A 13,922-nucleotide genomic window follows, 5' to 3' on the forward strand; every position below is an offset into this window, starting at 1 on the left:
GGTAAGGTCTGGTTCTTCTCAGGCAGTTCTCACAGAAAAGCACAAATTACACCTTAAATTAGCAAAAATGAAACCTGCAAATGTTACACTGAGAACATCTGATGCTGTAAAGGTCATTTAAAACTACAGGCTTCCTGCAACAATTTTGACTTTGATGTCTGCTGCTGTAGCGTGGAGGCAAATCATCTGCTGAACACCACTGCCCCCAGGTGACCAAAGTGAGGAGAGCAACAAGATCATCCGACTGCTCTATGGATCATTTCTATAGTCAAAGCCAGAAGTCAAAACCAAATTAATACACTCTAGATGTGCTCGTGTTTAACGGTGCCTTGAACAAAAACTGTTTTACAACCAGTTTGAGTGCTGCGTCATCAATATGCACAGCTCTATTTAAAAAGCTTTAACTACTAACAGTGCAACAGCACCTCTGTCCTGTGGAATGAGTACAAAAAGAAAACAGTGCAGTCTATGAACAAGCTTTTATTTTTCACATCAATAAAAGGCACGGATCACAGATCAACAGAAGGGAATGGATGTCTTTTAATACTCCTCTCCTTCATCATCGTCGTCACCCATACTATCAGTTCCGACCTCCTCATAATCCTTCTCCAGAGCTGCCATGTCCTCTCTGGCCTCAGAGAACTCTCCCTCCTCCATACCCTCACCCACATACCAGTGAACAAAGGCACGCTTAGCGTACATCAGGTCGAACTTGTGGTCAAGCCGAGCCCAGGCCTCTGCAATAGCAGTGGTGTTGCTCAGCATGCACACAGCCCTCTGGACCTTGGCCAGGTCTCCACCAGGAACCACAGTGGGAGGCTGGTAGTTGATGCCAACCTTGAAACCAGTGGGGCACCAGTCCACAAACTGGATGGAGCGCTTGGTCTTGATGGTGGCGATGGCAGCGTTGACATCTTTGGGCACCACATCACCACGGTACAACAGGCAGCAGGCCATGTATTTACCGTGGCGAGGGTCACATTTCACCATCTGATTGGCTGGCTCGAAGCAGGCGTTTGTGATCTCAGACACTGTTAACTGCTCATGGTACGCCTTCTCAGCAGAGATGACTGGGGCGTAGGTGGCCAGAGGGAAGTGGATACGGGGGTATGGCACCAAGTTGGTCTGGAACTCTGTCAGATCAACATTGAGGGCACCATCGAAACGAAGGGAAGCAGTGATGGAGGACACAATCTGACTGATCAACCTGTTCAGGTTGGTGTAGGTAGGACGCTCGATATCGAGGTTCCTACGGCAGATATCGTAGATGGCCTCGTTATCTACCATGAAGGCACAGTCAGAGTGCTCTAGGGTGGTGTGGGTGGTCAGGATGGAGTTGTAGGGCTCCACCACAGCGGTGGACACCTGGGGAGCTGGGTAGATGGAGAACTCCAGCTTGGACTTCTTGCCGTAGTCGACGGACAGACGCTCCATCAGCAGGGAGGTGAAACCAGAGCCGGTGCCACCTCCGAAGCTGTGGAAAACCAGGAAGCCCTGAAGGCCAGTGCACTGGTCAGCCTGAGGACAGAGAGGGAGACACACTGATCAAACACACGAGATACAGTCTTAGGGTTTACTTTGATATTTTGAGTCAAATTCAGAAATGGACTCCTCCTGGTATGAAGCTACCCACCAGTTTGCGGATCCTGTCCAGCACCAGGTCAATGATCTCTTTGCCGATGGTGTAGTGTCCACGGGCGTAGTTGTTGGCAGCATCCTCCTTACCAGTGATCAGCTGCTCAGGGTGGAACAGCTGGCGGTAGGTCCCAGTGCGCACCTCATCTGCAGGGGAAAAAAAAAAAAAAACACAGACATCGAATCAGTTGCTGTGAAACTACTTTCACACGTTACTTTAATTTGCCTAAATTAATGTCCAGGGAAAAGTGATGACACTCACCGATGACAGTGGGCTCCAGGTCGACAAACACAGCTCTGGGGACGTGCTTTCCAGCTCCAGTCTCGCTGAAGAAGGTGTTGAAGGAATCGTCTCCTCCTCCGAGAGTCTTGTCACTGGGCATCTGTCCGTCCGGCTGGATCCCATGCTCCAGGCAGTAAAGCTCCCAGCAGGCATTGCCGATCTGGACACCAGCCTGACCAACGTGCACTGAGATACATTCACGCTGTGGGGGGAAAAAAAAAATTTAAAAAAAAAGAAAAAAAAAAGAAAAAAGTTATTTGTGTGCATTTATTTTGTCACAAATTCTTAAAGAGGGGAATTAAGTGGGCGTGGTTTGTTGAAAAACTGTCTTTAAAAAAAGGTTCTTCTGCTATTTTTTGACTAACTAGGTGCCGAGAGCTTCTCATCACATGTTGACAACTTGCTCTGGAGCTAATGTGTGATCTGAGGAGGAGGAAAAAGGCTCTTTTGTAAAGAGCCAGATACCAGAGCATCATGACTTGTGTCACCTGACTCGTTCAGCTACCCTGACACAATGTGCTTCAGAGAGAAAAGCTTGTCTTGAGAACAAAATTCTGCGGTGGAACGAACCAAACACAGCTGCGATTCAACAAAAGTCGGCCTAAACAGTGTGCAACACGAAAGATTAAATATAAAAGCCCCATAAAGCTTTTAATGAATAGGTTTTGTTTGAAAAGCCTGTGGTTGCAGTTTCATAGAGGCCAGGCCCCATGGATGGATTACTGACCGGGGCCTGGGCCCCCACCCACCCAGTCGACCTCTGGGGTAACTGGGTTTATGTCTCTACATGAAGTGAGTTAATATTTCACAGTTAGAGTCCAGGTTTAAAAACAAAAACAGACAACCACAAAAATTCAGGGGTCCTTTTAAATCTGGGGGTCCTCTGTAGCTTTACTTATCTGTGTGCTGGGGTTCATTTAGTTAAAGTCCACCCACACCGGGCCCTGCAGACAGGCGGGAGAGCTGAGGGCTGAAAGCACAGTGACCTTCGCCAACTGGGTCAATGTGCAGACGGAAAAAGCAGGAAACTGGCAACCATGACTGAACCTGAATTAAGGCTGTGTCCTGTCGGTTCACACTTTAATTCACCCAAATCACGGTTAAACACGTCGGGCTGAAGATGAAGTTTGATTATTATCTTTTTATTTTTATTTTTAATTTTTTACTTCTGTTCTGGTTTTAAGCTAAAAAAAAAAAAAAAAAAAAAAAAAAAAAAGTGAACAAGTTGAGCTGCTTCTGGAAGCTGATCAGAGTCAAACTATGTTGCCACATCACAACACTTTCCGGAGCTTTGATTTCGGTTAAATAAACACGATAAGTAAAGAAAGCGTCTTGTCCACACTCACCATGTTTGCTGAAGCTGTGAAGTCCGGAGGAGGAAGGATTAAAAAGAGGAAGAGGCGACGTTAGCTCTCACAAGTCGGGCTTTAAGCGTCCTGTGCAAGAAGTAACTGACGGGCTGCGGCTGGGCGGGGCTTTTATATTCTCCGACCCGGCGGAAAAAGAGCCGCTGAAGCCGATTGGCTAAGAGGTGATGTGAGCCCTTTTCCTATTGGCTAAAGTGGAATCGTCATCGTCTTCCTTGAAACGCCACGAACTCCGCCGGAAAGTGAAGCAATCCGACGTGGGAGTCACAAATGGTGCGTTCACGGACCTCGGCTTAAAAGGAAAAGAAGAAGTTTGCACACATTTTTCTAGTATTAGTGCTAAAGCTTGTGCGCCCACCCGAGTTGCAGTTGTTTGTTATGTGTATTTTCAGTTGTCTGTCTGAGAGTGGGGTTAATCAGCCAGGGAGAGAGGAAACAGGCCCTTTTAGGAGGATTTAGTGTGTGTTGTGGTAGTGTGGGGTTTGAGGTGCTTGGGCTGTCTAGCATTTTAGCTCACCCCCAGACTTACCTGAGATGATGGTATGCTCCACTTAGGTGAAGTAGAAGATTAAATACAAGGCATTCAGTGGTCAAAGGGAGAGAGAGAGATAGAGCGGGATAGAGCTGTGAGGCTGCAGTTTTAAAACTTGTTTGTTATGGCTTAGATTTTTTTTTTTATTATTTTTTTTTCTTCTGTTTTGTAGTATTTTGTTAATGAAATATCATCTTCTGAGCACGTACTCCGACCTGCTGACCAGGCTTTATGAAACATCTTTTTAAAGGTTTCCAGTGCCCATACTACCCATCATCTGGCCTTTGCATAGAGCAGCGACACCACAGACACTTCATACTTTACTACCCTACATTTCTTGAATAAATATCGTACTCCACTACTCTTTTCATAAAGTATTCACAACGCTTCACTTTTTCTTCAAAATAAAATCACTGTAGGGTTGGCATTAGTCCGGTCATGAGGAGTAAAAGAGTTCAGTATCTCATCAGACCAGAGTTTCTTTTTCCTCATAATCTCAGATGTCCTTGAAGTAACGTACATAAACACGCCAATCCTTTGTTCTAGATGAAAAACTCCCTCTTTGCTGGCCAACCACCTTAGATATAAAATGTTTTTCCAAAGGTTTGTTTCTGAGTCTCATTGTCTTCTCCTGCAAAATGTGCATTAAAACACCTCAAACTAAATCTTATTAAAAAAAAAAAAAAAGTAATTCAAAGGTTTCTAACCATCATTAACCTTCTTCAGTGGACTGCACTTATATTTCTCTTTTTTTTTTGTCTTATCGACCACTCAACACTGTGCTTATCTATCTCACACACACTCACAGATACTGAATCCCAATGATGATACACTCGGCTTCAGTATCTTGCCCAAGGACACTGAGGTGCAGACTGGAGGAGCAGGGAACCGGGCCACCGACTCTCCGATAAGCCGATGACCTGCTCAACCTCCTGAACCCCTCTTACAATAAAATTTATTTTCAAAGTCAAGGGACTGATAGATACACAGAGACCCTGCTGTTTTTTGGGTTTTTTTGCTGAAAGAGGAAAACATTTCTCTGTGACAGCCAATCTTAAAAGGGTGTTTTTTCATTTCACATCCATTTTCTTACAACGTCAACTTCTTCTGGCGCATGAAGCCTTGAGGCGTCAACCTTTGTCTCGCTTCCATGCTTTCCCACCACCAGAGGTCCCCATTTACCGAGATAGCCTTCCTTTTCTTCACTGTGATTGGTTAGATATCAGTTAGATTAGAATGATGGTTTGTTTATATCAGATCAAAGAAATAAACATGCTACTAAGGACATATCTATTGCAGTAACAAAGTCCTCAAAGTGAAGCAGTGAGCTCCAATAGGTTTCTCAAAGGCACATTCTCACTCAGCACAATGAAACACAGGTCATTAGAATATAAACAACCTACATTAGTAAACAGATACAGGTAACAGCTCCACTGTTTTACGGCACTACATTAAATACTTCTGACTGCAAGTGCTTAAAATGATGCTGTTGGGTATTCTAATTACTTTTTAGGCCAAGCAAACACAAACAAATTCCATTCATTTCAACAGTAATAGGCTGGTGGCAGAAACCTTCAGAAATCTTAGAAAATATGGGCAAATTAAAGCAAAACCGCCTGCATACATTGATACCAGCAGAGAAAAGTAATAAAATGTTTTATAATCCAGATGAACCGACTCCTGAAGTTCAACTCACTTGTATTTGTTGCTGTCATGAATGCTTCAGAGTCCTCTGCTGGCACAAAAGTGAACTGCACTGTCTTGTTATGGTGCAGGCCCACGGCCACTGGACCAGAGCATAAAATAACCACAAGGAGACACAAAACAAGATACAGATACAAAATGACTAAAAAGACACTAAAAATGACATGAAGAGACATGACAAGAGTCATAAAGTGATTAAAGAGAGATGTAAAATGGCTAAAAGGAGACACAAAACTACTGAAATGAGATGCAAAACTACTAGACAGAGAAAAAAAACTAGTGTTGTCTTCTCCTTAGTTCCTGCCTGTGATTTGTCTCCCTTCAGGTCCTGATAGGCAGTTAGCCTTAGTGCAGCTGGGTGCACCTGATCAGTATTTATCAGAATGCACTGAAGATCATCTGATCATCTGGGATCTCCCCGTTACACCACATTGTCTTGATGAGCATGAAAATTACATGAATCATATGCTACGACCATCACAGACACCAGATCTCTAAACTCCTGCGGCAGATTTTGGATCGATGTGTCAGACAGTGCTCTCCAGCACCATCATCCAAACACCAGATGAAAGAATACCTTTTGGAAGAATGGTGTCCATCCCTCCAGTGGATTTCAGAGACTTGTAGAATTGATGCCAATGAGTACTGAAGCTGTTCTGGCAGTTCACTGTGGCCCAGCACCATACTGAGACACTTCTTGTTGGTTTTATGCTTTTTAAAATCAAAGCTCGTAATTTAAAAAAACCAAAACTATAACACTATAAATCCGGTGAGAGAAAAACTCACTGATTTGAAGTGTTTAAAGTGGTGTGGGTACACATAAACACTGTGGGTACTATAAATACTGCAAAATGTGATCAGTAGTACATGTTTATTGGTGCACTGTGAAGTCTACAATTTCCTGATCTGATAACATCAGATGGTGCAGGATTCAGAATTTGAAGTGTTTGAAAGACTAATCACTCCTTACGAATGGTTATTGTTCATTCTTAAACAAAATATATAAAAACAACACAGACAACTTTTTATATGTTACAGGAAATTTATTCAGAACAGAGCCAAACTGACATTATTTCGGATTTTGCAGTCTGAAAATATTAACGTATATTTGATAGACAAACATTTCTTTTTGGAATGCCCTTAAGAAAAAATGCAAAGCAATTTTTTCCTGTGTCACTAGTGCTTTACGTCCCTTTCAGTGCTCCTCTTTCTCACCCTCCAAAGAGTAAACTCCTTCCTACTTCCAACGTACAATCTGGTAACGCTCCCTCTGGCCTTCCTGTCACAGGAACTTAACATCCAAACTCAACATTTTCTGGAGTGTTGTTCTAAACTGCCAAATTAGTAGACAAACATTTCTTTTTGGAATGTATTTAAGAGCAAATGGAATCAATTATTTCCTGTTAAGTGCCTTCATTTCCCTTTTAATATTCCTCTCCTTCCTCCTCTCCCTCACCCTCAATAGAGTCGACTCCGACCTCCTCATAATCCTTCTCCAGAGCTGCCATGTCCTCTCTGGCCTCAGAGAACTCTCCCTCCTCCATACCCTCACCCACATACCAGTGAACAAAGGCACGCTTAGCGTACATCAGGTCGAACTTGTGGTCAAGCCGAGCCCAGGCCTCTGCAATAGCAGTGGTGTTGCTCAGCATGCACACAGCCCTCTGCACCTTGGCCAGGTCTCCACCAGGAACCACAGTGGGAGGCTGGTAGTTGATGCCAACCTTGAAACCAGTGGGGCACCAGTCCACAAACTGGATGGTGCGCTTGGTCTTGATGGTGGCGATGGCAGCGTTGACATCTTTGGGCACCACATCACCACGGTACAACAGGCAGCAGGCCATGTATTTACCGTGGCGAGGGTCACATTTCACCATCTGATTGGCTGGCTCGAAGCAGGCGTTTGTGATCTCAGACACTGAGAGCTGCTCATGGTACGCCTTCTCTGCTGAGATGACTGGGGCGTAGGTGGCCAGAGGGAAGTGGATACGGGGGTATGGCACCAAGTTGGTCTGGAACTCTGTCAGATCAACATTGAGGGCACCATCGAAACGAAGGGAAGCAGTGATGGAGGACACAATCTGACCAATTAGCCTGTTCAGGTTGGTGTAGGTAGGACGCTCGATATCGAGGTTCCTACGGCAGATATCGTAGATGGCCTCGTTATCTACCATGAAGGCACAGTCAGAGTGCTCTAGGGTGGTGTGGGTGGTCAGGATGGAGTTGTAGGGCTCCACCACAGCGGTGGACACCTGGGGAGCTGGGTAGATGGAGAACTCCAGCTTGGACTTCTTGCCGTAGTCGACGGACAGACGCTCCATCAGCAGGGAGGTGAAACCAGAGCCGGTGCCACCTCCGAAGCTGTGGAAAACCAGGAAGCCCTGAAGGCCAGTGCACTGGTCAGCCTGAGGACAGAGAGGGAGACACACTGATCAAACACACGAGATACAGTCTTAGGGTTTACTTTGATATTTTGAGTCAAATTCAGAAATGAACTCCTCCTGGTATGAAGCTACCCACCAGTTTGCGGATCCTGTCCAGCACCAGGTCAATGATCTCTTTGCCGATGGTGTAGTGTCCACGGGCGTAGTTGTTGGCAGCATCCTCCTTACCAGTGATCAGCTGCTCAGGGTGGAACAGCTGGCGGTAGGTCCCAGTGCGCACCTCATCTGCAGGGAAAAAAAAAAAACACAGACATCGAATCAGTTGCTGTGAAACTACTTTCACACGTTACTTTAATTTGCCTAAATTAATGTCCAGGGAAAAGTGATGACACTCACCGATGACAGTGGGCTCCAGGTCGACAAACACAGCTCTGGGGACGTGCTTTCCAGCTCCAGTCTCGCTGAAGAAGGTGTTGAAGGAATCGTCTCCTCCTCCAATGGTCTTGTCACTGGGCATCTGTCCGTCCGGCTGGATCCCATGCTCCAGGCAGTAAAGCTCCCAGCAGGCATTGCCGATCTGGACACCAGCCTGACCAACGTGGATGGAGATACACTCACGCTGTGGAAAGATAAAATAAGACAGGTTATTGTTGTTTTATTTTAATAACACCATTACCTTTTACATGTAATCTACTACAATAACTGCAATATAAACTTTGTTTGTTTTTTTTTTAATTATCATTAAAGTCTCCTATAAAGGCTATCCTTCCAAATTAATGAATTAATCTTTTGATGTAAGTAACTCGTCAACTCAATAGTTGTTCATCTGTTGCATTTTTATTGGAAATGGAAATCTCATTTGATTAGCAACCACCGATCAATGGCGGCCTGGTTAACGGTCGAACAGCTTCTGACGGGCTCACTGTGCGCCCGGGACTGCGTTGCTATGCGACAAGCCCTAGACTCCAGCAACGGGTGACGTCTGTGGGAAACGTTAGCAACATATTTTTGTTCATAGCAATAAAACTACATGAATTGAATAGAGATTAAGTTAAAGGTGTATTTAAAAAATAAAAATAAATAAATAAAAAAAGTTTAATGAGGTGATAGGAAAACGTAAAACAACAGTTACTGCTCCCTGCTGACCCTGCATTAGCGCAGTAGCCATCAGGGTCCGTTACTAGCATGCATTTTTAACGCCTTGCGCCATGCTGACAGGGCATTTCATCCACCCCCCCTGAGGATGGGGTTTCTCTGGGTGTGGGGCACCTCAAGCTGGTACCCTTTATGCGCATCCTCCCTGCCAGTGCAGCGCTGTCATGACGAGTGACGACCGGGGCTTAGTCACGCCGGGGCCGGGGACAAAATACCGCAGAGTCGGCGGTTGGACCGGAGCCTTCATTATTCATCCTGCTCACACTGAAAACCTCTTTTGTTCAGCCTGCCCGCCACGTACCCATCCAAAGCGCGCCAGGTCATCTCCCCCGCACCAAAGCTCACAACAAACACGAACATTTACTTGTTTAAGAGCTAAAATCACGTCTTTGGATGCCTCCATCTCTCATGTTGAAGCCCCCTCCCCGGACTCCTTTCCTCCCCAAACCCACAAGTCACATCCCTGAAGAATGGAAGCAAGATGGATACCTCAAATAAGTCTATTTATCAAAGTTTTTTTTTTTAAAGTTCTTACCATTTTGTTATGATTTAGTCGCTCTGGAGGGTTGAAGAAGCTCCTCGACAGGGAGTCTTACAATTCGACAGTTATGGGGTCGATGTAAGAGATAATGGCGCACATGAGGATGGACAGTGGTTTATATGCAAGTGCAGCCCCGGCGCCGGCGGCTGCTGCGACGCCATTGGTCAATTCCCCGTCAGTCTGACGCTTCCGAGCTGTCCGCGTCTTCCCATTGGACGAACAGTTCTCCGGCGCTAAGGACCGCCTCCCAGACCCCACCCGAATCCCGACCTCCTCCCGTTATTGTGCTGCAAGCATGGCGCCTCTTATTGTGAGGAAAAATGCTGCGTAATTTTCAACATGCTGGGACCAGGCAGGCCCAGTGTGCCATGTCGCGAAGAGTCTGGATACACCCCCACATTAAAAACGCATCCAAACAGACTAACACTTGAAATAGCTTGTAATAGAACAGAACAGATAAGAGCAGAGCGGGGTAGAATAAACAGCCTGTATTTGAGAATATGGCACTATAATAACTATATCATCATAGTCACAATATTATATGGATTTCAAACTTACACACTGCAGAGTTATACACATGCTACACAAAGCTTGGTATAATTTGTTATGCAGCCCAAAGACAATATCAAGAAATATATGTATCTGTCATTGACATAAAATGTCTTAAGTCCTTTAAAATCTATTTCCAAATAGACTGTGTTATAAAAAAAAAAGCTTTACTATTATATCTTCAGTGCATTTTAGCTCTGCCCATGTGTCTTCTGTTGTCTCCTATGATACCTGTTATACATCATTTTATCAAGCAGTCTCCAAATCATTGAAGAGGCTGTCTTAACATGATGGCTGGGAGTTTTACTGACATTTATTTCCAGCATTGTGATCTTATTTTTCAGTCTTCTCCAGATAAAAGAGGTCAAACTGCCCAGTCACAGATGAGGGACATGTAGGCCACAGAGAGCCACAGACGCCCAACCCCCAGCCCTCCTCCCAAGATTTAACGGTTGCTAGGAAATGAATAATGGAGTTGCCTGGATACAACCTAGTATCCACATAGACTGCCTTTATCTGGTAGTCACGTGGCCCAGCTTAAATAGCAGCATTAATGGGCGGCACTGCAGCTGCCTCTGTGGGGGGATGTGAGGCGCCTCAACCAGCCCGTTCCCCAAATCCTTCACCCTCATGTCCTGCCCACCGTCTGTAAGGAAACACACTCGCTGGCGCCTACAAGCGCAGGTGTTTTCGTCCTATAAAACTGATGGAGAAAAAAATATTTTGTCATGAGGATGGCTGGGTGTGGCCTCTGCGACACAAGATGCATGGTATCATTGTGCATCAGCTTTTCTGTCCATGCATTGTTCGTCAGGACAGTTGTAGTTCATATAGAAGCTCGCTCCTTCTGCAGACAGTAATGTAACTGGATGTGTGTAACAGCTTTGTTGGTGTCAGCTTTCAGTGAACAAGACCATAAACTGTTCTTGAATGAGCCTCCAAAATGACCCAGCAGACTAACAGACAGTAAAGCACCTTGGTTGCTAACAACAAAGGAAACTCTATGACAACAGTTCTCCCAGGGGCAGAAATGGTACCTCTCTGAATGTGGGGCTGCTTAAAATACGCCACATGTTGAGATGCACAGTTAAGAGAAGCTGATCTCTGTGGCCTACTGCAGGTGCTGCTGTAGGCTACCTGCAGCTGCAGCCTGGATAAAATCAGCTAATGTGTGTAATGGCTGTAATAATGTTGATGTCACTCTTGGAGATGGGAACAGCGTCTGATGTGAAGCAGACCTCAGTTCAGTTAACTGGTATCCCCAGTGTTTGTTTTTAGGAACCAGACGGGTGGAGTTTACTGCAGCAGTACAATTCAGATGCAGTCAGAGCAGAGCTGAAACGGTTGGCTCCAGTTTTAGGCTGTATCTGATGCCTCTCCTCAGGCTACGGTGAAGTGGGCCTGGCCTTGTTCCGGACCACATTTGTTCATGGATTCATATATGAATAATTAAAATGTCATGAAATGGCAGGTCATTCTGGTTATGAGGCTAAGGTGGGCTATCTGAACATGTGCAAATGATCCGTTCTGTTGTTAAAGCACCAGATTTATTTAATATTTAAAATCTTTAAAAATAGAAACATACCATATATGTATATTGAATTTGAGAGAATGCACTAACCAATTTAAATATATTTCTTTACATGAAAACATTGTTTATCTTCTTTTATCCTTGATTCTGTTGGGTGATAATGTGCTATTTCCTTTTCCTGTACAGATGCTTTCACTTTCTCTTTCCATTTTTTTATCCCTCTATTTCACTTGTGTTAATTTCCTCTAATGTTTAAAGTACACAACATTTTATTATTATTTAACACATCTACAACTATCAATAGATCATAATAGATGCCTTAATAAACTATCTATTCCATGTATGTGCATCAGTGTGTGTGTGTGTGTGTGAGAGTCACAGGGATTAACATCATAATATCATCATCAGTGGGTGGTGCCTGAAAGCATACAGCCCAAATTCACTACCTCTTTTTCATTTTAGCCACTAGCTAAAATGCTTTACAATGTTTATTATTGAGTTTATTAATTATTATTTGTTATTATATCTGCATATAAAGTATACAAATGATGAGTCACTATTTCTCATAAATAGCTAATATGTTTGTATTTGATTTGCAGAACAAAAACATGCTTTGTTTCCTGCAGACCAGGATTCCTTTCAGGCTCTGCCCCTCCCTTGCAACCTCATATCACTCAAACAAAATATCAGGACCTGCTGTGGCTCTAGCACAAAATCTTTCAGTGTATTATCAGCTTATCAGTTTGAATACACCACATCGTTTTTCTTCTGTATCACAGCCCAATGAATGAACAGCATTAAACACATTCAGCACAAGGACACTGCTGTGACATATGGAAAATATGCTCTGTCACTTTGCTGGGGATCATATTCTCACTTTGCAGGATGCACTGCGGTCAGTTTCATGCCATGAAGGACCACTCCCATGTCTCTAGCATTCCCATCCTCCCTCTCTCCTCTTGGTGAGCAGCTGCTCATACCCTCCCTGCCTCACAGCTGCTGGGGAGGAGGAGGAGGAGGAGGAGGAGGAGGAGGAGGAGGAGGAAGAGGGGGATTGGAGAATGTTCTCTCAAGAGGTCCTGGCTGGGAGCCATGGCTGCTTCCTGTCCTTCTCTTTCATCCCCTGCAGTTCATACTGAGTACAGCAACCACGAAAGGCTGGTTGTAAATCAAACATCCTCACTTCCCCTGTGAATAAATGATGAGTATTCCCACATTATGGTGGGTGTTCTGGCAAAAAGCACAATGTTTGTTTCCTGCTGCAGTGAGGATTTTTCCAGACTCACAGTAGATTTAGATGGTGCTGATTATGTCAGAAACACAGTGCAATCCTCTTTTCAAATGACTCTCATTCCTTGCAGGATTCAAGACAGCTTAAAGAGCAGGGTTTTAATGTTGTAACTGCTTGAGCCAAACTGTGCAGACCCTCATGGTTCAACCATAAACTGCAATTCAGGCAATTTCAGTTCCTCAAACAGGACAGAACCAGGGGAAGCACACCCCAGCTTCAGTCCAGCTGAACAGCAGAGGCAGAGAGACAGGCAGCCACGTGATCGACCCACTGAATGACATCATTGCAGAGAATCTAGGACAAAGAGGGAGGAGACCTGGAGAGCTGGCATGCCGGGCGGATACCATGGCAGGCCTCGGCAACATGGACGCCTGGCTGCTCGAGTGGGATGGAAGCATCTTGTGCAGCAGAAGCATTCAGCCATTTTGCATCATTTACAATGCGTCAGGTGCATTGAGCGCCTGCAGACAAGTCACAGATTGTTGTACAGAATTTGCTCATGTGTGCACACAACACATTTTTTTGAATTGATTTGCAGCTTTGCAACAGCTATATAACAGATGTATGCAATCTTTTCTCATTCCTCTGCATGCATAATAAATTAGCTTTGTTTGAGCCAGTCCTTTATTCAGTAAAAATGACCTCAAATTTCTGCTTACAAAAAAAATGGGAAATCACCTTGCAGCACAGCCTGAAGCAAAAAAAAAAAAAAACATCATTCCAATCACATTTTTTACATTTTTTTTATTAATTATTAACCACCAATAACCAGTAACTCAAACCACTATATTTATCTTTTTTTAAGTAAAATAAGCATTTTTTTCACTACAATAATTGTGTAATTGTGTATAATTTTACAGTAAAAGCAGATTTGAATAGCATTACCAAAGGATGGTGGCACAACCTTCCTCTCTCTCCTCGGCCCCTGCCTGCCTGTATAAATCCGGTAG

At 44.4% G+C, this 13,922-nt stretch overlaps 2 protein-coding genes across 2 annotated transcripts; both read right to left on the reverse strand.

The window, feature by feature from the left end:
• Positions 1-463: 463 nt before the first annotated feature.
• Positions 464-3,426, reverse strand: LOC139621128 (tubulin alpha-1C chain-like). The gene is made up of 4 exons (XM_071477406.1): positions 3,265-3,426; positions 1,898-2,120; positions 1,634-1,782; positions 464-1,518 (listed from the first exon to the last, which is right to left on the reverse strand). Exons 1-4 carry the CDS (start codon positions 3,265-3,267, stop codon positions 541-543), a joined length of 1,353 nt encoding a protein of 450 aa, XP_071333507.1. The 5' UTR covers positions 3,268-3,426; the 3' UTR covers positions 464-540.
• Positions 3,427-6,543: 3,117 nt separating this feature from the next.
• On the reverse strand, positions 6,544-9,730 carry tuba1a (tubulin, alpha 1a). Its single transcript, XM_071477412.1, has 4 exons — positions 9,596-9,730; positions 8,302-8,524; positions 8,042-8,190; positions 6,544-7,926 (listed from the first exon to the last, which is right to left on the reverse strand). Exons 1-4 carry the CDS (start codon positions 9,596-9,598, stop codon positions 6,946-6,948), a joined length of 1,356 nt encoding a protein of 451 aa, XP_071333513.1. The 5' UTR covers positions 9,599-9,730; the 3' UTR covers positions 6,544-6,945.
• Between the last annotated feature and the right edge of the window lie 4,192 nt (positions 9,731-13,922).

Source organism: Trachinotus anak, unplaced genomic scaffold (assembly GCF_046630095.1).
Source record: "Trachinotus anak isolate AG129_WGS33_773 ecotype Australia unplaced genomic scaffold, CSIRO_AGI_Tana_v1 ptg000004l, whole genome shotgun sequence".
Lineage (NCBI taxonomy): Eukaryota > Metazoa > Chordata > Actinopteri > Carangiformes > Carangidae > Trachinotus > Trachinotus anak.

Bases quoted from the DNA above. Each gene is read 5' to 3' on its own strand.
- LOC139621128 (XM_071477406.1), bottom strand. The intron at 1,783-1,897 runs GTGAGTGTCATC...TTTCCCCTGCAG, and splicing joins CCTGGAGCCCACTGTCATCG to ATGAGGTGCGCACTGGGACC. The intron at 1,519-1,633 runs GTGGGTAGCTTC...CTCTGTCCTCAG, and splicing joins TGGACAGGATCCGCAAACTG to GCTGACCAGTGCACTGGCCT.
- tuba1a (XM_071477412.1), bottom strand. The intron at 8,191-8,301 runs GTGAGTGTCATC...TTTTCCCTGCAG, and splicing joins CCTGGAGCCCACTGTCATCG to ATGAGGTGCGCACTGGGACC. The intron at 7,927-8,041 runs GTGGGTAGCTTC...CTCTGTCCTCAG, and splicing joins TGGACAGGATCCGCAAACTG to GCTGACCAGTGCACTGGCCT.